The 27,926-nt window shown below is 31.6% G+C and overlaps 1 protein-coding gene across 1 annotated transcript in view; it reads right to left on the reverse strand.

The window, feature by feature from the left end:
- Window positions 1-1,174: 1,174 nt before the first annotated feature.
- The window catches only part of LOC136275518 (uncharacterized), a 195,388-nt gene continuing 168,636 nt past the window's right edge, over window positions 1,175-27,926 (reverse strand). Inside the window, exons 3-9 of the mRNA XM_066084969.1 lie at window positions 5,688-5,906; window positions 5,284-5,424; window positions 4,973-5,107; window positions 4,625-4,762; window positions 4,242-4,379; window positions 2,883-3,020; window positions 1,175-2,504 (exon numbers count right to left, since the gene is read on the reverse strand). Coding sequence (XP_065941041.1) covers window positions 2,281-2,504; window positions 2,883-3,020; window positions 4,242-4,379; window positions 4,625-4,762; window positions 4,973-5,107; window positions 5,284-5,424; window positions 5,688-5,906 — 1,133 coding nt within the window. The 3' untranslated portion in view covers window positions 1,175-2,280. The remainder of the gene's footprint in view (window positions 2,505-2,882; window positions 3,021-4,241; window positions 4,380-4,624; window positions 4,763-4,972; window positions 5,108-5,283; window positions 5,425-5,687; window positions 5,907-27,926) is intronic.

Raw genomic sequence — 27,926 nt, forward strand, 5'->3', positions numbered from 1 at the left:
TCAGTCATTTTATAAGGTGTCAAATTGAATTTTGTTTATAATCATAAAATTGTATGAATAAAAATTAAATAAAGACTCTATTCATTATTAAATGGCTTGAAAGTAGCATAAAATTGACTTAACGATAGTCTTAAAGCTGCTTAAAGCCACCTTTAAGCCATCTTTACGCTTTCTTTAAGCCCCCTTTAAGTCCCCCTTAAAGCATCATATATAGCTTAAATGTGGCTTATATATCGTACTTAAGCTACCTTTAAGCACCTTTATGCAATTTTAAGAAGAGCTTAACGATGGTCATTAATCCTATGTGAGCCATACACTGTATGCATATGAAAACCTGCATGACACAGTCTTAATAAATGAGAGTTACATCTGAACAGTATGATAAATATCAAAAAGAATTAAAATGTATAATGTGGCAATTAACATGGTTTTTTTATTTATAATATATATCAAAAGGTGTATAATTATATGTTCGTGTTGCTTTTTTATCTCTAATATTATGATAAACGATATCTCAATATAGCCATCAATAGTTGAAACAAATAGTTTGTCTTCATTAAGAAAAACTGAGTGGTCATGAATTAAAAAACAACCCACATTTTTCAGATGGAATAAATTAAACGGGGAGTAACTGGATGGTTTATGTCAAAGATATAACATTTTTCATCATGCAATTTCTTTATTTAATCATTAGTTAATACTTCTATTAGGATTCATGACCCCATCAAATCTAAATAAGAATGAACTTTCAAATGTTGCCCAGTGTTTAGTTTTTGTTTCTGTAAACTAGTACAAAACACGGTCACTTTTCTATATTTGTTTCAATTGCCTCTTATAAGATCTCTTTTAAGTGGACGCTGAGTGTTCAACGTGCGCAGTTCTCTACCCACTCTACATCTTAAACAATATAGTGCTGTTATAGACGTGGGCGACAAAATAAATGATAACAATATCCGTAATTGTATTCCCTTTTAAGATAACTGGTAGATTAAAAAAAAAAATGCATCATTTCAACAGTATGCAATACTTAAACACTGTATATATATATATTCTGAAAGACATGACGCTGTTAAAGATGTAGACGATAGAATGAAATGTGAGAATTTAAGTAAATACATGACTTTTTCAGATTACTCTCTCAAAAAAAATCCTGCTTTACGATACACCATATCGCAGTTACATGGTAGACAAATGGTGTGTATTATATTGTCATTATCTAACCACATAGGAACAGATATTCCAATCAAAGAAATCAAAACACCAGGGAGTATTTTATTGATAGGTCGTTCGATTTTTTATTCTTGTAAATAAGATAAATGAATCAAAAATATAATGCGAAGAATGACAAAATCTATCAAGCCGTGATACCCAACCATGCGAGGTATCGAATTGTGTGTGTTCAAGACCATCCTAATCAGCAACTCCTAATAACCAATAAGTTCTCTTTAAAAATCCTTTACATCTATACTACTATATTAAAATAATAGACTCGAATTTTGTAGCTTTAATACCGAGAAATCGGAAGAGCATTGTCTTTTGTTTTATATTTTTTTAACATCATTGGTACTTAGAGATTACCAATTTGTTTTTATTTTTCTCAATCAGGCTTCGCTAAGTAATAATCAAAGAAAATTCCTTAAAAAATCCGGAAATCGTCTGAATTTTGCGGATTTTACAATCTTGCGCATGTGCATTACATTCACGCAACATCATGGAATGCTCTTTTTATGTTTCAACACTATCACATTTGCATGGATAAACCCAAAAACGATGATACAGATACGTGTAAATTGTCACTAAAAATTTGCTAAAGGCCTATATATTCTGTTTATAAGAGAAAATACGGGAGATAACTCTGAGTGCGTTTAATATAAAAAATTCTGATAGTTCTAAATGTTCATGGTGTGCAAATTTGATGTACTATCTATTTCGTAAATGCCCGACATAATATGCAATGTCAACCCGTGCACGCACGGGTTAAAGTCTAGTTTTAACGAAGAATGTTATATGGAAAATGGTCACTCATTTCAATCTGCGTAGGTAATAAGGTGATTTTTGAGGTGAATATGAAATGCAAGGGCTCTGAAATACATATTTGGAGATATATTGAGTAGCAATAAATGCATTGATTTGTTTTCACTACTTGATCTGCCATTATAGTAAATAGTGAATTAAACTCTATTAAATCATAACATGACATATCCTGCATTAACAGACGCGTAAACAGACACAAAAATTATTAACTAATGTAATAAATTTAGTATGAAAGATATAAGCCGGTCAAATATTACTGTCATTTAGCAACTGAACAACAACTTCAAAGAGTTCGCTTAGTATTCCTTGCAGTCTTAGTAAAACGTTCTTTCTAACACGTAGAACCTCTGTCTCTACCTCTAGCCTCTTGATTTCTTTTTCTGTTTTCTGATTTTCTAGCATCATTTTTTTCACCTTCAGATGATCTATGTCCATTTCCTTCTTTAAATCTGTTGGTGACTTGCGAATATCTACAATTAACATCATTTATATGTTAAGCAGTAAAAATTTTCTATATTAAAAAAATAAAAGCAAGGCATACTTAAATTCTAATTATCCGTTGAACAATGCAGTAAATTCAATTATACAAATTAGATCAGATGAAAAAGTTTCAAACATTAATCCTAGTGATCAATAGCAGATTGGTTTGGTTGTGTGCTTTACTTGAATACCTTACTATGATAGGTGTCAAGTCTGTATCTACATCATTTACAATTAAAATAGACTTTAAACAGTGTGATAACATGAGGATAAATTGCTTTGGTGCAAAGTAACTACATGATATATACTGTATATATAAGAACAGAAAAGAATCATAATCTATGGTTTTTATTAACTCAATGATCTACCTCTGTCACATTTAGATCCCTGGAATCCATCGACACAGGACCTACAACTTCCGTTAACTTTATCACAAGCCTCTCCATTCACACAGTTTCCACTGCATGTGTACTGACAATTCTGTCCATATCTGCCGTCGCTGCAGACTAGAATTAAATGTTACTAAGTATCACATACAGGAGTTGAGTTTTACTATAAATTATGGTTTGATATTAAACCTTATAAGAACAAGAATTATAAAAACGAATTTTGTAGCTAGCAGTTCGTTTTTTATATCTAAACTCCTAAAAAACTGTTAATCAAGACCGTTATAGCTGCAAAAATATAGTCTTTCCCGTTTTTTAGAGAGGTACAACTCCATTGAATCTTTGTAATGTTGAGAGTGCAGGGGTGATTCACAGGAGGTATCCGCAACAAGCACGGCTCAAATCGTGTATAAATGACAACCAAATGCATTTGTTACTTGAATTCAAACATTGTAGTTGTGCATAGCATAAAATAATCCGCAACTATCAGGTGTAGATCATATTCTAGTAATTGTTGTTTTTGTGTATGTCAACAACGCAAGTTGAATTTGTCCGACATGTTTTCTGACCTTGGGACAGCCAGTGAGAATTCAGGAGGGGATTTTGAACTGAATATAGAAATTCCTCCATTTTAACCAGAAATAACGTGAAAAATATGTTTTTTTGTTATATACCCTTTCCTTAAATGATGTTTTAGAGTGTAATAAGGTAAGATTGCTTATTTACACTGGCATTAGCATTATCAAACACATCTAAACTCCCAAGCTAAAATGCCATAAAACCACGCGAGTACTGTCATGAATGCTATATTAGAATACTGATAAACATGTTGGTATGTTTTATTTGGCTTTGAATTATACTAGTATACGGTTCATTTGTTTAACCTGAATTAGATATGATTTTTATCTGAAGAAAGTTTAACATTAATCAATCCTTTAGACCAAAGTCAGCTGCATTAAAAAATAATTTTGCACCATTATGGAGATCGTATGTAATTGTAGCCCTTTACAAAGAAAGGTCACATTAAAGAAACCAGACAGGGCTTCAACTAAGACCAATGATGAACACAGTTCATTGTTGGTCCCGCTACTAAGCAATATTAATATTTAAAACACGTGTACAATGAAAGAAAATGCAAAACCTAATTCAAACATAGTGCAATCATTAAACTTTAGCAGAAATAAGACAGGCGTGTTTTGGTAATTTTAAGCTTTGCTTTATGTACAAACTTCGGCATTGTTTTTTTTTTTTAAATAACGCAAAAATTAAACTGATGTATAATAAAAAGCATGCATGTGTTATAGAGATTGATAGTTAAAAAGTTAAAAGAAAATAACGCACGTGTTTTACAATTATGGTTCCAATAACCGGCTTTACATCCCTCCAGACATGTCCCATTACCATGGTTACAGACTGTGTTGTTGTAACAATGTCCACATATTTCTCCGCAGTTTGGTCCGTATTTACCAAGAGGACAAGCTGAAAAACCATTAACAAGTCTAATTTTAATTTGTCAGAGTAGAATGATGGATGGATGGATGGATGGATGGATGGATGGATGGATAGATGAACGGACGGACGGACGGACCGACCGACCGACCGACCGACAGACAGACAGACAAACAAATGGTAAGACAGTGTACGTGTGTATGTATTTGGACATTTGTAAACTTATAAACAATAAATGGTCTGAGGAATGTATGCTTTCCCTTCGTATGTCTTACTTTGGTTACAGAAACTCCCGATATATCCATTTTTACATCCGTCGAAACAGGAGCCCGTTTTTCTGTCACAGTTAATGAACCTACAATGTCGGCTACAGTTCTTCTCACAATGAAGGCCGTACATCCCAGGAATACAACCTGCCAACAAAAATAAAGTTGACATCTTAAAGTATGTATTGAAAAGGTTGTTTCATGGTAAGTATATAAATAACATTTTAATGTTATTGCATGCGTACTTTTACCAACTCTTCATCAAGCAATTTAACTAAAGCAGCATTTCTTGTGATTTGAAATTCTTTTTTAAAGCAATATAGTTTATTTTCCTTAAGTTGTTTACTTTACTTTTACATGAAGGCGGCTGATGACCAGAGTAAGCACAGCCAAGGGCATCACATTCCTCACTTTGTAAGGTACAGGAGGCGTTGTTTTTACAATGGTCACATTTCTTGGAGCAGTCTTCACCATAATATCCAGTTTTACATTCTAAGAAGAATAACTTATGAAAATATCCACTAATGTTAGTTATCTGATATCTGCTCCATGTCGATATCGCAGTGAGGTTTTAAGGTACTTTATATATACTGACTTTTGATAGTTCTGTGAGGTTCGAAAGCACCGCGGAAAGAGCTGAAACACTGTGTCAAAAGGTAGATATTTACCTTTACATAACGGAGGCTGGTATACAGGGCTAGCACACCCATTATCATCACATTCCCCATTGGTTATTCCACAAGTAGCGGTGTTCTGACAATGGTTACAATTACTTGAGCAGTTCTCCCCATAATGTACAGTTTCACATCCTGAAAAATTTGTTTGTTTTTATAAAGTTCATTGTTTCATAACTGTTGACAAATTGTCATTTGATAAAAGATATTATTTAAAAATTGAGACTCATGAAAGTATATACCGCGAGGATCCAAAACACGTTATTCATTAATTGTTCTACATGTTTAAAAATATGAATTGGTCACAAGTCACCGATTTATTTCTTGTTTCTATACTTGTGTATACAAACTTTTAGATGCTATGATATAACTGGTCGTTAGCATGTACTGTCACGCACCGTAAACTTGGATCTCACAGATTTCTAACACTGGACACAGGTCATGATACGACTTATTGGACTGGTAAATCCAGATGTACCGAGCTGTCCTCTCACAGTCCTCCTCTACAATGGTCGGTAGTATGACGTTTCCTAGATCTGCGTAACATGACTCTACAGGTGGTACATTGGTATCATTGGACACACGGAGAGAGTAGCCACGGAGTCGTGTCGGTTTTCCTTGAAAGAAAGTCGATAAACAATTCTTGAGTTATAGTTGTCGGACACGCAAAAATATATCTGTCTTTTATATCAAGTTTTTATAAGAAGTATTTGCGGCGTGTGTTTATTTAATTGTTTATTTTTCCCACAACTTCATCATCAAGAAAACTATAAACACATAAGAAAGTTTCGCCTTTGCTAAAAGAATATAATGTTTAATAAGATTTGCATGTTTGTTTAAGGTATACAGTGCGTATTTCATAACAATATGAATTATGTAATATGATGCTTACTGTCTCCCCTGAACCACAACTTGACAGACTTGACACTGTATAATCTCCTAAGGTCAATGCGTAGCCACGCCTCTGTAATATCTTTCCGCACATTACTATGAAAGCAACGTGACACGTTCTGGTCGCTAATACCGTCGACAGCTCGTGATGCCACGTAATCGTTGTAGGTTGAACTACTTTCTGCTATTGTTTTGCTGTTGACAAGTTGATCTAGGAAAAGAGTTATCAAATACAGGTCATAACACATTAATGTTTACTAAGTGAATTGCATTGTCTTAATCATTATACACGTGTAATACCATTTATTATCATAATAAATCATCTTGAATGCTATTGAACTGCATAATAATAACAACCTGAAATTTTAATATTCTTACGTTTACAAAACTTTGTTTTATTATTTTTACTTGTATCTGGTAGATTTGTAGTAAAGGTCCGCAAATTTTGTTAATCTATATTTAATTTAAATTTAAATACAGCTCGTTAGGTTCAACTTTCGGTAAATGAATAATTCTGAATCATGAGTCGCATGTTAGGAATCATTTGGAAGTATAACATATTTATAATTTTCCACATCTCATGTTACTGTAATGAATCTTCTATTTATTTCTTTTAATACCTAAAAATTATATTCTAATTTGTTTTTACCTATTTTGTCAATCTTCTCCTTCTAAAAATAATGCGTCTTCTTTTCTACAATTAACAAACGTAGGTCATTTTTTTTTTTACATCTTTCTATCGTAGGTCTGACTAGTATCGTGAGATTTAGTTTACATTTGCAGATAGAGAACACATTTATGCTAGTTTAAAGTTATATCCAAATAATGACTTAAATAGTTTAACGGTGAGCACCGACCATTTCCCCATTCCTATATTTCTTATAAACAAATGATGTTTTAACAACCCGTAAATACTCACTATATGTCACAGTCTTGGACACAAATAAGGATAAAAAGAATGCATTGAGTATTGCAGCCATTCCTCATCATCTGCAGCAAGACTTCACACACACACACATCCAGTGTAAGCAGACTGTGCAGTATTCTAAAAATAAATGTAAGAATTGCATAATAGCCGCACCAGCCGATATTCTAGGCAGTGAGTCTCAGCAAATTGCGCGTATTATTTTGTCCTTATCTTTAAACATTCAAGTACGTAATCCACACACAAAAGAAAACCTCATTATTTTCTTAGATCCACTTCTTAGATCCCCTTATAAAACTAACTGACGTTTCAGTGAACTCTGCAATCAATGATACACAAAACTCATATATGCATGCGTTAAATAAAACGTTATAAACAAAGTGTTTACAGTTCGCGCCGCGCTGCTCACGTAGCGAGCTCCATAGAAAACGTGTACGAATGGAGAAAATTCGAGTTGAAATCTGCACATTGTTCAAAGAAAATTTTGTGGACCCGCGTGAAAAAGTTCTACATATACCAATAATCCTTTGCGATGCATAGCAACATGGTGGAACAGGAAGCGTTTCTACAGAAAATTCTTACCTCTAAATCGCATACATTTTCATTTAACAATAAAAAATCCTTTTATAAACTTAAAATAAACAACACATATGCTTACGTAAAACAAACTGTACCTAACTGAACTTTTGCTGACATATGATGTCATTTCCTTCCCCGAATTTGTCCGACAATATACGAAAACTGTCGAGCGCAAAAGAAAGTTAAGTATGACTCACAGTAGGGATCTCGCGTTTTAATTTCCCGCGATAAATTTAGAGGTAGATCAAGCATCTGTACTGAATGTAACGTGTAGGAAGTAACGGTGACTTTTGTTTTGATAATTTTTTTGCTTAGTAAATACACATGCAAGTTCCATGGTAAATTAACTGTCATATTGATCCAATTTTATATGGATACGTTAGGTAGGTGACAAAACATTATTAAAAAAGAAAAGTCTAATCATTATTAGAGCCACGTCATTTTGTAATGAATAAATAAAAGAAAACAAATTAAAATATCTACCGGTACATGTATTTGTTATAGTTGCATATGTGGTCAAACCTTTCAATAATATTGGATATCACACACTAAAAAAGGGTGAGGGGACATGTCTACAACGCTTATATAGCGTACAAAAATTAAAAAGATTAAAAACAAAATTGATGTAACAGAGGAAAATAATTAAAACACAGGTAACAACAAGGAACAAAATGAGAAATAACACAGACACACAATTTTATTGTTTACTTATTTAAATGATCATTATTAAAAGGTAAAGGAATGATAAATCATGATTGTATTCACATAAAAAAAACCCAAAACGGCTTTGTGTTTATCAAAATATTTCAATAAGTATGTTTAATATTTTTATTAATGCTCAGTTGTAGTTTGTTTAACCCTTTAACGCCCATAGACGCCTTTTGGTAATTATTGATAATAAAATGTTGGCGTTTTGTTAATAACTGATCTGTAGTTTGTATTTTTTGAAAGTAGAATAGAAAATAAACATTTTTTACCCTTATCATTTTTTTGTACGACGTCTAGAAATTACCGAAAACGTGGATTGCATATCGCATTTTCGAACAGAAATCTCAAAAACTCGCTCTGGGTCGACTGAATCTGTGCTAACTTCCGTCGGTCGTACTTTTGTTTTAAAACACCATTGATAAAAATGTTTATCAAAATTTGAAATCTTGAAATGTTTGCTACATTTGTCTCTACAAGCATTTCGACATAAAAATAAGTGTTAGTGTGGTATTTGTTTATGGGAATTGCAGTGTTTTAGAAGTCGAACAAAAATGACGCCATTTTCAGGTTGACATACCGGGTATACACGCTGTATAAACAATCTACGCATCTTATATTAAATTGACAATAACGCAAATTAATCCAGTAAAGTGATAATATTTTTTTAAATTTAGAATATTTGATACAAAAATAAAATATTTAATTTAAAATTATGTTCTAAAATTCATTAAAAAAATGCTTTGAGTCAGACCGTGCCTGCGCCGAGTGCAAAGCGCGACATTATTCCACACGAATCAAGTCAAGTTTTTTTTTCCTAAATAAAAGCAAGAGATAAAATGAACGATCTGGGTCTTCTTCTTTTTTAAATAGACGATATTTAGTATATGACATTGTATGACAATTCATGAAAGTATACGAATTGCAGGGTAAATCAATATATTGCAGTATATATATGTACATCACTTTTATTTTTGATTTTGGGGATTTGTAATGAAACAAATGGTTCTGCAAAAATGTTTCTTTCAAAATTGTTTTTATTAATTCCAATGTTTATAAAAGGAATATCATTTTTGTTTATCAACTCCACAATGACCACGTCATTTTACACTTGCCGTGTTGTCCGAATGACTTAGCTCCCTTGGCCTGGTTGCTATGACTTTCATGTAAACAGCGCGAAAATTTATCGACATAATGGACGAAAGCGCGGACAGTGACTCGGACGGTTCCCTCTCTGATGGATCAGACATCAATGTTAACGTTTCAGATAACGGGGGAATCTCATCTGACACCGACAGTGAATCCGATTCACAGGAAGCACAATCATTGCTGTGCACATTGGACAGTCAGTTGAGCGATATTGGTGACGATTTCTGGTCTAGTGACCTTCATGATGTGGAAATAGCGGAGTTTGGAGAAGATCATGGCCCATGTCATACTCTTGATCCAAAAGATCACGTGTACCGGTATTTCCAGCTAATGCTGCCATCAGCCGTATTCGGGAAGATAGCCGAGGAAACCAACAAATATGCAGCACAGACGGCGGAAAGTAGAGGGTAGCCCGACCCTGACTGGGTTCCAACAGATGAAACTGAAGTCAGGGCATACTTTGGCCTATGGATTCTTATGGGGATAAACTAATTACCAGATATCCATATGTACTGGTCTGATAACAAATACATTGGTAAGTTTTTAAAAAAATATTTATTGAATTGTATAATATGTATTCATAAGTAGATATTATAAGAATGAAATTACATGTTTGTTATTTAGCTCTCATGTCATAGGAACCGGGAGGGGGGGGGGGTGGTGGCATAGCCCCCTCACTTTTTTTCAAAGTTAGACATAGCATGATATAGACATAACGTAATCATTATTTCATAAATTTTTTTTGGGTTCAAGATTTTTATTATAAGGCTAGCACCCCCCTGCATGGAGAGAGAGAGAGAGAGAGAGAGAGAGAGAGAGAGAGAGAGAGAGAGAGAGAGAGAGAGAGAGAGAGGTGTCAGTCTGCGTTCTCTGTCTACCTCTCAATTCAGATAATATAAAGAGCAAAAGCAAATCAGTTAATGTATATGCCCGAACAATCATATTTATATATCAACACATTGAACACACTGATATTATATTATGAAGATTGTATTCATTCTGTTCTAATTGAGTTACCTAGTAAACAAATTTATCTGAATTACATGTATTGTGATTTTTCTAATTTGTATAGGAAACCAGGGTTTTAAAGACTGCATGACAAGAAATAGATTTACCATGTTGTCTCGTTATTTACATGTAAATGACAACAGTACACAGGGAGCTCCTGGGTCTCCACAGTATGACAGGTACATACTTTCTTTCAGTTTATGTGATTCTGTTGAGCGAGTGAACTTAGCTTGTTTGAAATCATTCATTTTAGTATGTCGATCATTCTTATGGGAACCTTGACAAGATTTAGTGAAAGATTGACTGGACAGGTGTACTACACATACTATATTTTTTACACTCTCATAATAACAGTATTGCAATATCATAATATAATTCGGTTTTATTTTTCTAGACTGCTTAAGATTCGACCCCTCATAACGTCAACAAGGGAAGCATTAAAAAAATATTATAAACCAGGAAAATGCCAAAGTATTGATGAGGGAATGGTGAGATACAAGGGTCACCATTTTGCTCGACAATATACTCCATGCAAGCCAATAAAAAGGGGTCTAAAGGTATTGATAATTTGAATTTACACCCAAAGAAATGTTTATCTATAATTTATTTACAATTTTTCAGTTTTTTATATTATATGTAATGCTTATTTTGATTGTCAAATCAAACTGAATTTGAAATTTTAAAATAAATGTAGCTCTTTATTAGTGTGTGCCTGTTCATAAACCATGTATAATAAGTGAAACAATTAGAATATATGATCAAAAATTATTGAAATTACTAGTTTGCAACAATAGTATTAAATACTCTGATTAGGAGTTTGAAATACATCTGATGATTATGTACTCTCTCTCTTTCTCTTTCTCTCTCTTTGTTATAAGTATCTCCTCTCTCTCTCTCTCTCTCTCATTCTTTCTCTCTCTCTCTTTCTCTCTCTCTCTCATTGAATACAAATATCGGCCGAGTGATTATCATTGTAAAAAAAAAATGAAAAATTAAATAGAAGTTGTTTATAGAGTGCATTCAGTTGCATACGGTATTCCAGAGTTTTAAGATATATCGCGATTCTCAGATTTTTTTTCTATTACTGTACATTGTACATTGTAACATACACACATAAACATCGACTTCAGTACATCGAAATTTGTTTCTTGTATAAAAAAGAAAAGATGAGGAACCATCATCTTTGAAGATGAATTGTACGTCCATGCATGTTATTAATTGTAAGTGTCGCACATCTAGTGTTTTAATTATATTTATCGATAAACATGAATTGTTTATTTATAAAACGGTAAATTTATCGCCTTGATATCAAAAGTATAGTAGTATTAAGACCGCATTTACAAACCTGTTTAATTTAAGGAATTTTGAATCATTTACGTTACTGATTTGAGATGAATATTAATAATCATTTAAAAATGCTAGAAATCCATGAAAATGTGGTGAGTTTTCAGGCATGTTATAATTGATTTTTTTTTTAATTTTACGGAAAATAGCTCAAAAAGTACACACAACACGTGGATTAGGGTTGTTAAATTGCACAGGAAAAAAAATATGTTGCGCTCAAATAATACACAAGTTTTTCATTCGTACAGACATATATAATTTTATGTTGTTTCATGAAAGGCACTTTACATGAAAATGTCACTAAGAATCATTTTTTTCCATGAAATCAAATGCTATATATCAGAGTAGACTTTAATGCTGTGAAAAAAATTCTCAAACTTTGCGAAGCTGTAAGTTACATGTCTTTTAATTCGTTAAATAATTTCAAAATTTGATCGCAAATTCTTTAGTAATAGAATTATGCGAGGATTTATTTTGTATGTTGGTAGTAGTACTGTAATTGACACATAGCCGCTTCTCTCGTGTTCCTTCCGACTTATTCAAGAAGTGGTGTAGATTCGTCTCCCGTGAGGTGAACTATTTAAAAAAAAATCTTTTGAAATATATGACTTGTATTGTTTTACAGTAAATACTGCGCAGATAACTGTTTGATTTGAAAAATATTGCTCTGCATCGATTCCGTAGGTCTCAGCCTTTAACCCCTTTTATCAACAACGACTATGCAGTGTAGTGTACTTTTTGTTTTTCACTTAAATAAATCATACATGTATTGCAAATGCAAACTAAAGTTGTACTATTTTATTCAGAATACTTTATGAATCATCATCGTAAATCAACGATCAGTCGCATTCAATCATACGCGATAAGTAAGCGTATGCGAGACGGGCCTTAATTTCCAACGATGATTTATGAAAAAAAAGGTGATATCCGAATATAAGAGCATATTTATTTTCATCACACAATTGAATGGAAAATGTGGTGTTTAAGTTTCATAGCTGATGTAAAGCAGCATTTTAATGTTATTTCAGCATCAACAGGTGTGCAATATCACGCGTTCGAAATGTTTAGATATTGACGTTACACGTGTATATTTCATTTATTAAATGTTTATTTTTTAAATCAACATGTAATATTTGATTGAAAAATATTAATCACGGTTCTAAAACAAGGCCAGACTCTAGTTATTCAAAAAGCACAACAAAGACGCATAAAAAAAATTAGAAAGAGCGAATAGAAATATTGCGTTTACAATGCCGCTACTTTGACGTCGTTTTCTGAGCATTGTTACGTCAAAAGATAAGGGCCCTTTTCTCATGACGGGAGTCAATTTTCTTTTAGCTGTTAGTATTTTTCCTGAACGTTTTACGTAGGTACTGTTCGATAAAAAGAAACATAATTGCCAAGATAAGCTTCATTTTTATTTGATCTGTTGGAAATAAAGTATTCAAAATCTGATATCATAAAGATCATGTGTGTTGCAATATTTAAAAATAAGTAAACTTCCGTATTTTGCACACGAAGAGAATGTTTCCTCGTGTTTAAAACAGAGACCGAATAGATGTTTTGAACTGTGAGGTAACAGGATGAATACCACACAATGACACCAATATCAGAAATAAATCACAAACTCTGCATCAGGAAATATTCTACTTCCTCTAATTAATGGCGATATTAAAATAAAACCACACATAAAACATTACATAGATTCTAAATACAGTAAAACTTGTCTAATCCGGCGGAGAGTGGTTCTGATAAATTTGGCAGGATAAGGCAACCTCCTGTTGAAGGACAACGTTGTAAATTGATTTTAGAATTCAATGCAGTAGATCTTGATTGTCAATTTTTGCAAAAGTTTCTTCTCTTCTGAAATATATTAGACATACGATGTCGATTTTCATTCTAAGTTTTTAATTGGAAAACAACAATTGCATGACGGTGCAATGGATATATTTTTCAATTCAAAAACTCACCATGCTAAGAAATATATTTTTTTAACTGTTGATAGAATATTATCAACCACATGTAGAAATTCAATATTTTTGTGGAGTCTGCCTTTAATTATCGATTTTTGACCGACCGGCTTTCTAACATAAAGTTATCTAAATATAAATTTGTAGTGTTATTATATAAAAGAGTTGACATAAAATATGTTTTTCACCTATTTATTTGATTTATATGCACTCACTGGCAGTATATGACGTCAGAAGTGACGCTATTTTTAAAATTCAATTAAAATCAGTCAAAAATTGACATTTTTCTTATCTTTTTTTTCAAATGTGAAATATAGAGCAACTCTTTGAACTGTTTGTCACTTGTAGGTATTGGAGAGATACATCTTTGGTGAAAACATTTTGTTTGTTCAAGCAGTCGCTCAATGTTTCCTTAAAGAAAAACTGCTTCAAAACAGGCCGTTTATGCTTAAAATGAGAAAATGGCGGGAAAAGGCAAACTTTATGATGTCATATTTTTAAATTGTGGGCACTAAAATCAAAATGAAAATTATGAAAAAACTTCAAATGATCATTTGTACAAATAAAACAAAGAATTACTGTAAAATGACAATGTTTATTTAAGGGGGGTCATTTTAGGCTCACACCATATATGGTCCTCTGAATTATGGTGTTTTTTAATAATCAAAAGACAATATTTTGGGCTTAAAAATATTAACAAAAATTATCAGCAATTAGTTAATCTCAGTAAATATCAGTAATTATCAGAACTCACAGCAAAAACGTCAGTGAATACCAAAACCAACAGCAGTTATCAGTAACAACAGTAAAATTATCAGTTAATATCAGCAATTCCCAGCAATAACACTATAATATCAGAAATTATTGGTAAGATTTGCATTTTCAGTACTTTTTAGAGCAAGTAGTGATTCTCGTGAATTACAAGGTTTGATGTGAAATATTTTAAAAAAAATTGGAGAGCAGGGTAACTAGTTTGGCTCACATTCACTTTCATTAGATAGTTCTCTGAAAAGATTATCAAATCCAATTGTCAAATATGACATCGTTACGGTGCCATCTTCCAAACTACATCATATTGTAAATGTATACTGGACATTGTTTGTCTAAGAGTCTTCCGTAGATCATGACCATATATCTTGTTCTAATCGAGGAACAAAAAAAACATCCCTCCATTTCATTATCCGAAGAAATAGCACGCTTTTCAAAATTTTGCAAAAATTGAAGTCATTTGGTATATAAATGTGCCTTTGGGTTTTTTTCATCTTGATAAGTACTTCATGAACAATGCTCGTTTGAACGGTATTCAATGATTTTGGGGATATTTACAGTAAATGGGTTTTCTCGACACACAAATTATATCGTTAATATCGTTAACAAAATTGGGATATAGAACTTATTAAAAGCGAACATTGTTATTACATGATTGATAATTCATTAAATTTATGCACATCGCTGTGAAATCATTCTAAAAGCCCTAACTTTTTTGCGCCTTTCTCTCTCCCTCTCTCTCTCTTAAATTATCTGATTTTAATTGCTTTTGTCAAAATATTACATAGTTGACAGTGATGCAAATTGATACGATCCATGCTGCTTCAGGCCCATCAGAGGCACCGTAAAACATGTTATAACGTTACCATCCTAAAACATATAGACACAGAATATTTTACACAAATTCAAATCATTGAAAAAATATTATTGGTATGCTTTTTTAACTAGCTCTTCATCACCATATTTGGGTGTATATGATTATTTTCCGCATACGAAATGTACTCATTATTCCAGTCATGTGGTTACACAAACTTCCAGCTAACATATTTTGGTGTACACAGAGAAGCCGTGAGTTAACTGCGCTACAGACTATTCACCAACCCGATTGTTTTCTAGAAGTAGCAAGATTGTCTTCCGAACGTTTAACGCGGTAAGTGAAATTTATTTTATTCAATGATTCTGAAAGATAAGTAGGCATTTGAATACAATACTTATACGGAAGCTAAATAATATATCTTGATTTTGTATCAAATTGTTGCACGTTTTTGTACGGAGTGATTCTTGATCTCGGTCAAATATTGCCACTCTAAGTTTCTCGACCTATATAATTTGATCAAATTCGATAGGTTTCTAGAGTTTCTAAACAATATATACATGCATGACAACCATTTTTTTTCATAAACAATTTCCTTATTCAAGAATGGCAACCGAAAAATAACACTAAACAAAATATAGTTCATCTCGCTGGTTTTTATTCTCCTTTAATGATGGAATGAATGCACATTCGTGTGTGTGTTTTAACGTTAAAACAGTCCTCAAGTAAGAGCTCAATTCTCAACTAATGATTTGATTTGTTTTGTAAAACACTTAATTAATAGTGCACCTATTTGTTTCTGTTTTTGATATTGAGAAATTCAATGAAACAGATAATTTTTCTTTACATTGTCAAAGAATTGTTAAATGATACAGTGTTGTTTTTGTTTATTTGATTTGTCAATCATAAATTCTAGGCAAATACTTTGTTTCTTTTCTTTCATTTTATCACTTCGTATACAAGGAAATAAGTTAATGAGAGAGAGAGAGAGAGAGAGAGAGAGAGAGAGAGAGAGAGAGAGAGAGAGAGAGAGAGAGAGAGAGAGAGAGAGAGAGAGGGAGGGAGGGGGGAATGCACTGAATTTGGTGAGTCTATAGAATACGATAAATAATAATAATTAAAAAAAAACCTTTTAACCTCTATCATTGGCCAGGAAGTAAATCCTTCACGCCTGAGATTCAATCTCCTATTGGTTCTGTTTTTTGTTGTTTTAAGCTTGTTGAAAAATACATGTATCACCCATATAGAATGTGATAAATTCAAATCGAAACAAGTCTCACATGTTTAAAAATAAATGCAATTTTTCTCTATATTGTGTCCAGTTTCTTTTTTAACGATCATGCAGTCCATACATTGTATACGTTAAATTCGCTACTCATACTATCCATCTGAAATATGACACGTATTATGTTGTTCGATCTAACTTTAAAAAATCCGAATTTCCCAATCTAATATTATAATTGATTACCAAAATTCTAATGTGTAAAAAAAAAAAAGCCCAATGGTAATCATAGTTTGTTAGTTAAGTATATATTCCAGTTAATTATATTTTTATTCAAAAGTGGGTCACGGTAGCATACTTTTCACTTTTTTTTTTTTTTTTTTTTTTTTTTTTTTTTTTTTATTGGGTTTTTCATTTCACAACACATGTACATATGTAACATAATACTGATTGTAACATTTTTATAAACATATTACATAGTCTTTATACTATTTCTACTTAATAGTACAGTTTTGTATATTTCATATGAAGTGAAGCTGATTTTGAGAGAGAGAGAGAGAGAGAGAGATAGAGATTATGCAGGTGAATTACAATACAAGTATAGACTATGCTATACTGGAAACAAATGAAATGATATGAGGGTTCACATCAATCAAAAAAAACAAACTTATCTCTATAACTACAATTTTTCACAGATATTCTGCCAGTGGCTTTCGTATTCCTTATAATTACATCTTTTCAACAGCAAATATTTTTCAGTTAAGATTCTTTCTGTTATGACCTTTTTCAAGGCATGTATATTTGGTGTTGGATTACTTTTATATTTACATGAAAAAATATATTGCTTCACAATAAGAGCTATCAGGTTAAAAAATTTGTAACTTTCTTTATTTTTGTATTTTCCAAAAAGAACTGATTGAATATCAGATGTAATCGAGATTTCAAACTGTGTAAAAATCCACTCTTCAACATCACACCACAATTCTTTTACTATATTACATTCATAAAATAAATGACCAATACTTTCTTCATCTTTTTTACAAAAGGTGCAAACAGCAGATTCTGCTTTTTTTATATTAAAAAGATATTTATTTGTAGGGACAATCCTATGAAGTATTTGATATTGCAGCCAATGTAGTTTTGATTCCTGTGTACACTTAAAAGGGAGTTCAAAAATTCTACTCCAAGAAGTTTGTGAATAGTTATAACCCTTTTCTCTCCATTTTGATATCGATGTACATATTTCTCTTTTTTTGTCTAATAGTATGTTGTACATGGGTTTACAACCTTTACAAGTATTAATAAACAATAGAATATGATTAGGGACAATTGGTCCATATTGTAATGTGTTCTGTAGGTTTGGTAAGTGTATATCTTGTGTATGTAGTCTGGTTGTAACTGCAGTTCTTAAACTTGCATACTCTATGAAATTTGTCTTTGGATTAATGTGTTTCAATTCATCAAAGTTTCTAAATGTTCCATCTATATTAAGCAGATCACTAACAAAAATAAATCCTTTATTAACATAACTTTTGATAAATATTGATTTATTGTCTATGGTGATTTGGGGATTGTGCCATATATTATCATTTATAATTTGGGGTCTACTAAGTGGCGTTTGTTCAATTATTTTTAACCAGCTGAGGAGCACTTCTTTCCAAAAAGAATTTTCTAATTTTTTACATAGAAGGTACGAATAATTAGGACCATTTCTCCATATTTCAGAGATACTAATTTTCAAAATTGATTCTAAAAGCTTTACCCATTTTGTATCAGTTTTAATTAGCCTTCTCATCCAAGTAGCTTTGAGTGCTGTGATAAAATTTCCATAATCAACCATTTTGAGACCCCCATGATTATAATCTTGTATAATTGTACTTTTCTTTACTTTATGAACTTTACAGCCCCATAGGAAATGAAAAATATCATGTTCAAAAGTTTTTAGGTATTCAGTTTTTGGGTTGGGTAATGCTAGTATCAAATGATTTAGCTTTGGTAGTATTAGTGTCTTGATTATCGTAATTCGACCAATTGGTGTTAATTTTCTTAACTTCCACTGATTTATCAATCTTCTAATTTCAGACAATTTTGGTAAATAATTTAATTCTTCCATTTCATCTAATTTAACTGAAAATTTGATACCTAGAAGCTCAAAATTTAAATTGTTCCAACTAAGTTTCCATCGTGAATGATGAAATACATCCTTTGAAAATTTTTTGCTACCAATCCAAACCATTTTTGTTTTTGTAAAATTTATTTTTAAGCCTGATACTTGTGCGAAAAAGTCTAAAACCCTAAGAATGCCATCATATGATTGTGGTGTACCATCCATTATAATTGATGTGTCGTCTGCATATTGAGATATTTTGTATTCTTCTCCATCAATAATTATACCTTTGATGTCTTTTTCATTTCTTATTAATATTCCTAAAATCTCAGCGCAGAGAAGAAAGAGATATGGCGATATTGGGTCACCTTGTCTACAGCCCCTTTCTGGATAAAAGTATTCTGAAATTATACCATTTTGAATCACACATGCCTTAATTCCGTTATAGAATGTTTTTATCCAATTTTTGAAGGAGGGTCCAAAATTAAAAAAGTCTAGTGTTTTTGAGATAAAACTCCATGAGATGGTGTCAAAAGCCTTTTCGAAATCAATTAACATTAAAAGGCCGGGTATGTTGTAATGCTCTGTATAATACATAAGGTCATATATAAGTCTTATATTTTCCCCAATAAATCTTCCCTTCAAAAATCCAGTCTGATCATTATTTATCAATTTATCTAGAATAGTTTTCATGCGTTCAGCTAAGCTTCCTGAAGCTAGCTTGTAAATAACATTTAGTAAAGTAATGGGACGCCAATTTTTCAGAAATTGTTTAGGTTTTCCAGATTTGGGAATGCATGTAATAACACCTAGTTTATTTATTTCTGAAAAGTTTCCTATTTGAAAAGAGTGGTTAATTGCTCTTGTGATAAATATTCCTAAGTCTCTCCAGAAGAATTTAAAGAACTCACTTGTAAAACCATCAGGGCCAGGACTTTTTTCATTTTTCATTTTCTTAAGGAAATTCAGAATTTCTGTATCAGTTAAAGGACCTTCAAGGGTATTTGATTCTTCTCTATTAAGTTTAGGACACTTAATTTTATTTAACTTTTCATGGAAACTTTCTTCATTTATAATTTCTCTTTTCTTATACAAGTGTTCATAAAAAGATTTAGTTTCTTTTAATATTTTCATTTGATCGAAAATAACCGACCCATCATCTTTTTCAATATTTGGTATTTGTTTACTTATGTAGTTCCTAGTCTCTAGGTTAATGAAATATTTGGACGGCTTTTCTCCCTCGTCAATCCATTTAGACTTTGACCTGATACATTGACCTTTTAATTTATTTTTTCTTATGTTGAGAAGCTCATCTTGTTTGTTTGATAATAAATCTAAGGAGTTTTCCGTGAAGTTCTGCTCAAGACATGTAATCTCATTTTCTAATTCCTTTTCTCTTTCATTGGATTTTTTTTTCTTAAAAGCAGAGTATGAAATGGATTTACCCCTTATTTCAGTAAGAAGAATATCTATAAAAAGTTGATCATCAATTATAAATTGGATATCTTCATTTCTTATATTATCTAAATTATCTATATTGTATATAGGACAAACATATTGTCTTTTTACTTCCCTAATTATTTTTTTTATAGAGTTAATATATATTGTATCAACTAATAGGGAATTGTTGAATTTCCAAAAGCCTTTCCCATTCATAAATTCATTTACTTTAAATTCAAGAATTACTGGGGAATGATCTGAACGATAGCTATTTTCAAATTTAACATGTGGTACTCTATTTGTTAGAGTGTCAGATATAAGGAAAAAATCTAATCTGGCTTGTTTTATAGGACTTTTCCTTCTCCATGTGTATCTTTTTAAATTTGCATTATTTTCCCGAAATATGTCCACAAGATTAAATGTCTCCATTAATTTCAAAACTTCTATTCTTGCTTTTGGGTTATTCAGGTGTTTATAATTCATAGAGTCTAAGTCTTTATTTATTACTAAATTGAAATCACCTCCAATTATAATATGTTGTGTATTAAGATAAGAGTCAATTTTATTCTTTAATTCTGAGTAAAAATTTGGTGTATCTGAATTTGGGCCATATATATTTACCAGTAAAAGGTGCATATTTTCAACAGTAGTGTCTAATATAAGATAATTACCACTATCATCTTTATCTATGTTATGTACTTTACATTCAAAATTGTTATTTAAAAGAATTGCCACCCCTCTAGAGTTTGTTCTGAATGAGTTAAAGAAAGATTTAGTTCCCCATTGAGATTGTATCAACATTTCATCTTTTTCACTAAAATGTGTATCTTGCAAGAAATAAATATTGTGGTTTTTAATTTTAAGATTTCTGAAAACATCTTTCCTCTTATGGAAGTCATTAAGCCCTTGGCAGTTTACTGATAGTATTTTTAACTTGTTTTCTTTAAGTGCTTTGTTGTCCATTAGGATTATTTAATAATACTTTACCCCTGCAGAAGACAGTTAAAAGAGATATATAGTGTATTTTTGATTTTTCGATTTTTTATCAATTGCAGGCTGCGGCCAAGGATACAAATAACATTGATTAGATAAAACATTGTATAACTAATGATATATCTAAAAAGTAGGTTTCCATGATCTTTTAGGTTCCTTAGCTTAAAGTTCAGGAAAACTTTTTTCTGATAACTATCAGTCCGGCGTACGTATGTCTTTCAATTCGTCCGTCTGTGACCAGTTGAACTTTCTACTTTCTCTAGAACCACTTGGTCAATTTCAATACAACTTGACACAAAGCATTATTAGTAAAGATGAACATGTGTTGGCATATTTCAAAATTCTTCTCCAATCTAACTGGTCAAAGTTGGTGAAACTTGTATAGAACGTGTATAAAGTTCGCTGAAACTTGTGTAGAAATATCTTTTGGTAATGTAGATTCAACTTTTTTCAAATCATGATTCATAAGGGGAGGATTTGGCCACAATGGGGCATCTAAAATAAATAAGTTTATGCTAAAATAATGAAATTCTAGATTATATGGTGAAACTTATATACATAAACAAGCAACTTGACTTTTTATTTATTCTAAATTGTTTAAATAGGGCTCCTGAAATATTACTCGGCCGCCAATTGCACACGCGTTGACAATAGCGCCTTTTACTGCTTAACTTCATTTATTTTAGAAGTGTTCTATTCACATACAAGAGTTGGAGTACTTGTTATGTGGTTAACGTCTGTCAAGTTATCACCACACAACAATAGCTTACATGTGGCCTGAGTACTACTAAGATGAAGGCTACTATTGTTAGAGTTGCTATCGTTTTGTTTTTTTAAAGAGTCCCTTTTACTCCTATATTCTATGTCTTTTTTTGTCATTCCTTTTTCATTGTATGTTTTAGCTGCTCGCTATATATCCGCGTTGTCCACTCTAAAAATCTAGAAACTATAATTGGACGTTATATATATATAATATCTTTTCCAATTTTGAAGTGAGTCCAATCAATCTCGCCATCTGAAAATAAATGTTGGTACAAGTTAATCATTTCATATAAATTTTCTTTAGTACTGTTTTTTTAAATTATATGACTTACACATGCATCATGCAGTTGGAAGATATGTTTAAGGAGATATTAATCAGACATACATATAAAAGAGCCATTTCATAGTAAATTAATATGCATATAACAATCTATAATTAATTAATTAAGTGTACACATTCCTATATAACAAAATATAAAAATGCTGGCCACGGTCGAAACTCATGTTTAATTATAATGACACACGCCGTATTGATACCAAAACTACAACACTTACTTTATAAAACAGACGGTTGGTTTTTTTGTCTTTTCAAAACAGCTTGATATTCTGAAATTTAGGAGCAGTAACAAAAAAAGTACATCAATGTACTACGATGGCCGATATGGGCCGGACAATAAGTAACCATGAGATGTGTTTGATTTGCCGGCAATTCCTGAAATGCCGGCAAAAAGTAACCACGAGTTGTGTTTGATTTGCCGGCAATTCGTAGATGCCGGCAAATCTTAAATGTGGGCAAATCTTATATTTAATGTTTAATTAAAATACCAGAAGATTGAGGTCACAAAAGTCAAGTTATCTTAATTGGTTGAAAGGGTTGAAAAGAAGCAAAGTATGAGGAGAAGTAAGGGGGGAATTGCGCGCCGACAATGTTGAGGGCCTTTCGAAACTTATTTATCACGGCAAATATAGAGATGACGGCTTTATTCTATTTAATGGAAGCCCGGATGAATTTAAAGAATTTTTTGACATAGGGAACTCTTGTCATAAATATCTGAGATTTACTTATGAATTATCTCACACCAGTCAATTTCTTAGACACGACCATATACAAGAAAACAAGATTCTCAGATAGCCAGCGATTAGACATTCGCTCATATATCAAACCTACTAACAGCTTCCAATACCTGCACAGACAAAGTGCTCATAGCTCATCAGTTTTCAAGTGTCTAATTAAAGGAGAATGTACCAGACATCTGAGAAATACTAGTGATCAGGCTGTATTACAAAGTATTTTTAAAGACTTTAAAACTCATCTAAAAAAGAGAGATTAAAAACAATCAGAAATTGAACCTATTATGCAAGAAACTATTTCAGCAAATAGAATTAATCTGCTAAAAAAAATAAAAGAAGAACACAATAAAAAGGCTGTATCTAATGTTTTGGTGACCAAATTTGTATAAACGAATTAAGGAAACGACTTATGAAATACTGGGATAACATACAACATGACGAAGTATGCAAAAATTATTCACAACACCTCCTATGGTTGCATACAGTAAACACAAAAATATAGGTGATCTTATCATTAGATCCAAATTAAAACCAAATGAAGTTCAAAGAGATTAATTGATTTATGTATAAGGTGAGCTCCTGACGAAGTGGGCCATATTACAAATTTGAAATGTCACATGTGCTATTAATACCGCCGAAACGATCTTACTTAGTTATGATATATAAGCAATTGACCAAATGCTTCATTAATGAGTTTAAGACATGTCTTGATGTTTTGATGCCGTCTTTTTTTTTAATTTGCTCTTGTGTTCTGTTTGATGTCATTAATAATGCACGTTGCGAGTAAAACTGCCATGTTTTTGTCACACCCTTTTGTCAATTAAGATAACGAGACTTTTTGACCTCTATATCCTCTGGTATTTTAATTGTACAATAAGTAAGATTTGCCCACGTTTGAGATTTGCCGGCATCTAAGAATTGCCGGCAAATCAAATATAACTCGTGGTTACTTTTTGCCGGCATTTCAGGAATTGCCGGCAAATCAAACACAACTCGTGGTTACTTTTTGTCCGGCCCATATCGGCCATCGTAATGTACATATACAAAGTTTAAATGATCATACAAAAACGAAATTCTTTTACCTGTAATAATTTTTTTCTGAATGTTTTACGTGTGTACTGATCGATAAAAAGTAATATAATTGCAAAACTAACCTTTAGTTCTATTTGATCTATTGAAAATATTGTTCATTATTTCAATCTGATATAATGCCCGTGATGTTGCAAAATGTTGCAATATATAAAAATATGTATACTTCCGCATATTGTACACAAAAATAATGTTTCCGTGAGTTGAAAACAGGGACTGGATACTTTTTTGAACCCTGAGAGTACAGAGTGAATACCTCACAATGGCACCATGATCAGAAATAAATCACAAACTCTGCAAAAGGAAAATGTTCAATTTCCTTCGATGGTGAAATAAAAAAAACCCGTATAACATTGATATAAAGTTTAACTGTACGTGGAATATAGCCGCGTGTGAAAGATACAATTGTACGTAAGCAAAAAAAAAAAAGAAAAACAAAACAAAACAAACAAAACGCAAAGCGTAACTACATTGAAGAATACATTGTAAGCTAACAGTATACCCCTATAGTATGGACGACCTAATTAAATGTTATTGCATTATTAATTTTAAATTTCTTTCTGTTAAATATAAATATAAATATTCTCTTGACGCGGAAAAAAAGTCTGAAAAAGCAAACGTCAGATTACAAATATCATAGGTAGGAAAAAAGTTATTAACAGAAGTTAAACGAGTCAGTTAACAGAAAAAAATCATTCGAAATGTTTTTTTTTGTCATCAGCTTAGTTTGAATCTTACCTTTCAAAGGAACCTCTAAACAAAATTTAATGTGGAATTTAATGTGGAATCGTAATTGAATAAGGTAAAGCTTTATACCGACGACAAAGACTTATGATGTATTTATTTTTTTCAATTTTTTGCTAAAAACAATTAACGAAAGGGGGGGGGGGGGAGGTCCCTCCGCACCTGCACTATTTTTTTGTTTATATTGTCCCCTATAGGTAGTGTCAACCGGGTTTAATTACGTGAAACTTATTGTTGTGTTTTTTAATGAGGAATTACACAAATTTGAAGTTAACACACTTACTTTCGTATAACAAGCAATTTAACAATATTGAACAAAAAAATCGGAAAAGGACTAGAAACACCCAGTGACACACTGATACAGTCTCAGTGTACAACCCTTTTTAACATCGATTGATACAGTGGCAGATATTGAGTCCAAGTGCATAGTTTCTTTATAAGTGATATGTATAAATATATGAAAAAGATGCGTATTTCAATCAAAGTTTTGGGGCATTTATGACAAAAGTTCGATTTTTCAATAATCAAACATATTCACCCAGATTGTAATATTTTAATTGTGGTCATTTATGTAACTTACGAAACGGGTGACGAGTCGATATAATTAATCATTTCAAAAGATAGATCAGTAAATGGGTGTATTTGAAACCATTTTTCTGAGGCGTTTCATACAAATCCTGTGAATGCAATGTTCAATGTTTTACAATGCTCAGTAATAATTCAATTTGTTAATCATGTCTTTGTAGAAAATATGTGTATATAGAACAAAAGCTTTTTAAGTCGTGTTGACAATTTCGTTTTAGGGAAATATATAGATATATGATTATAGCATTATTCCGGTTTTATATACGTTTATTAATAGACAAACACATTTTTGCTGGGTTTTTTAATGTTTGAGATTGTCAAGACAAGAGGTTGTACTTTCCGACTTAAAGTTGATCTTGATCACTTTGGCATTTTCTATTTAATGTCCCATCTTCCATTTACCATACACTTAATGTTTGAAACCTGATTAATTTGTTGACTATAATGAGCTGTGCAATGATTGTTAATAATACACTAACGTATGACATCTTATCAAATCAGTGACACAAACAACGACTGCCCATTTTTGTAGCTTTACTTGTAATAACATTTATATATGTTTATTTAAAAAAGATGTATAATACTTTTTAACAGGGGTTAGTGTCAATAAGTTTTAAACATTACATTTGTTTGTTTCAAATTTAAATTAATTAATTAGGTATTACTTAAAGTCTAATAAACGCTGAGACACAACACACTCCCGTGCTCAATTTTATCAGTTTATAGTCTGTTAAATAAAAATAAATAATTCTTAACAAATAATCAGCTAATACAAGGTTACAATTTCCTTATTCAAGAATGGCGACCAAAACAAAAATATAGTTCACCTCCTTGATTGTTTTATTCTTATTTTATTTTTTGTTTCCTTTTTTGATGGAAAAGAAGCAACATTTTGTATTTTGTGTTTTAACGGTAAAACAGTCCTCATAGAAGAACTCAATTCTACAGCTATTGATTTTATTTGCTTTGTAAATTACTTAGTCAATTTAACACCTATTTGTTTCCGTTTTTGTTATAGAGAAATTCAGATACAGCTATTTTTTTTTTTTGCATAGTCAAAAAATTGTTAAATTATACAATTTTGATTCTGTTTATTTGGTTTGTCAATTTAACACTTCTATGCAAAAGCTCATGAAAAAGTTTAAATTTACTGTCTATTCTTCAAAATGATCAAGGATGTGAAACGCAGGGGACAGAAAATGTAAAGGGGGGAATCAACCATTATAGTTGATACCAAACCCTAAAACGGGACGATGTTCTTGTGAAGTGCAAGGTTTGATGTGAGATAATTAATAATCAGAGAGCAGGGGAACTACCTTGGCTCACATTAACATTAATGAGAAAGTTCTATGGAATGATTATTAAATCCAATTGTCAAATATGACATCGTTACGGTGCCTTATTCCAAAGCACACCATATTGTAAATGGATAGCTGGACACCGCTTGTCTAAGAGTCTCCCGTAGATTATGCCCATATATCTTGTTCTAGTCCAGGACAAAAAAACCATGAGGAAAGGGAGAACCCCTCCATTTAATTTTCCGAAGAAATAGCACACTTTTGAACGTTAATAATGTTGCTTTAAGGCAGTACGAAACACCCCTGAAATTAATTATTTGGAATATTTTCTCAAATACACAACATAATGACCTAATATTATGTTAAAACTAATTTCAGTCCATTTTTTAAAGAAAAAAATATAAATCATACCCATCAATTACTCAAGGCCAAAAATTTTTAGGATACAACGCATTTCGAATATTTTGAAACATTCATTTGGATGGTGTTCATATGATTTTTGTGCAATTTAGCCTTATATCATTTAAAAATGCGTAACTTGTGTTCTGCTCATAGTAAAGAACTGAAATTTGGACACAACCACCACCAGTGTATAGGTTTTATGTCAAACAATTTTCAAGGTCATATCAACAGGCCAAAGGTCAAATATGATGGCGTCATCAAGGATTTTTATCAATTTATACCTCTCTCAAACATACTTAAACCAGAATTAATCTAAAACCAATGGTTAAATTTTTTTTATTTGGATATATTTTAATTAAAGGGTCATGACAATCAAACTATTAAATTTTATTCACATTTGAATTATACATTTTCTTTTTAGATACCGTTAGATGCTGCAAATTTTCGTCTTAAAAGAGTATTCACAAGCACTAGTTTTACATTATATCGCATGAAAAATTATCTTAAGCTACCAGTTAGAATTTATTTCAGTATCTTTAACTAACAAGAAGGTATTCTGTTTAATTAGCAGCACAAATATTTGTAATATCTTGAAAAATTACCTAATGGCATAGAAAATTATAACAATGACTATTTCGTTTTACACTCCACTGAAAGAAGGTTCCAATGGTAGGTTTGGGGCAATGTGGGCTAAAATTGTGAGGTCGGATTTTTTTCAAATTTTACGTATTGTAAGATTTCATTCTAAAGAAAAAAATATAAAACTTTCAG

This window comes from Magallana gigas, chromosome 1, assembly GCF_963853765.1.
Source record: "Magallana gigas chromosome 1, xbMagGiga1.1, whole genome shotgun sequence".
In the NCBI taxonomy this organism is placed as follows: domain Eukaryota; kingdom Metazoa; phylum Mollusca; class Bivalvia; order Ostreida; family Ostreidae; genus Magallana; species Magallana gigas.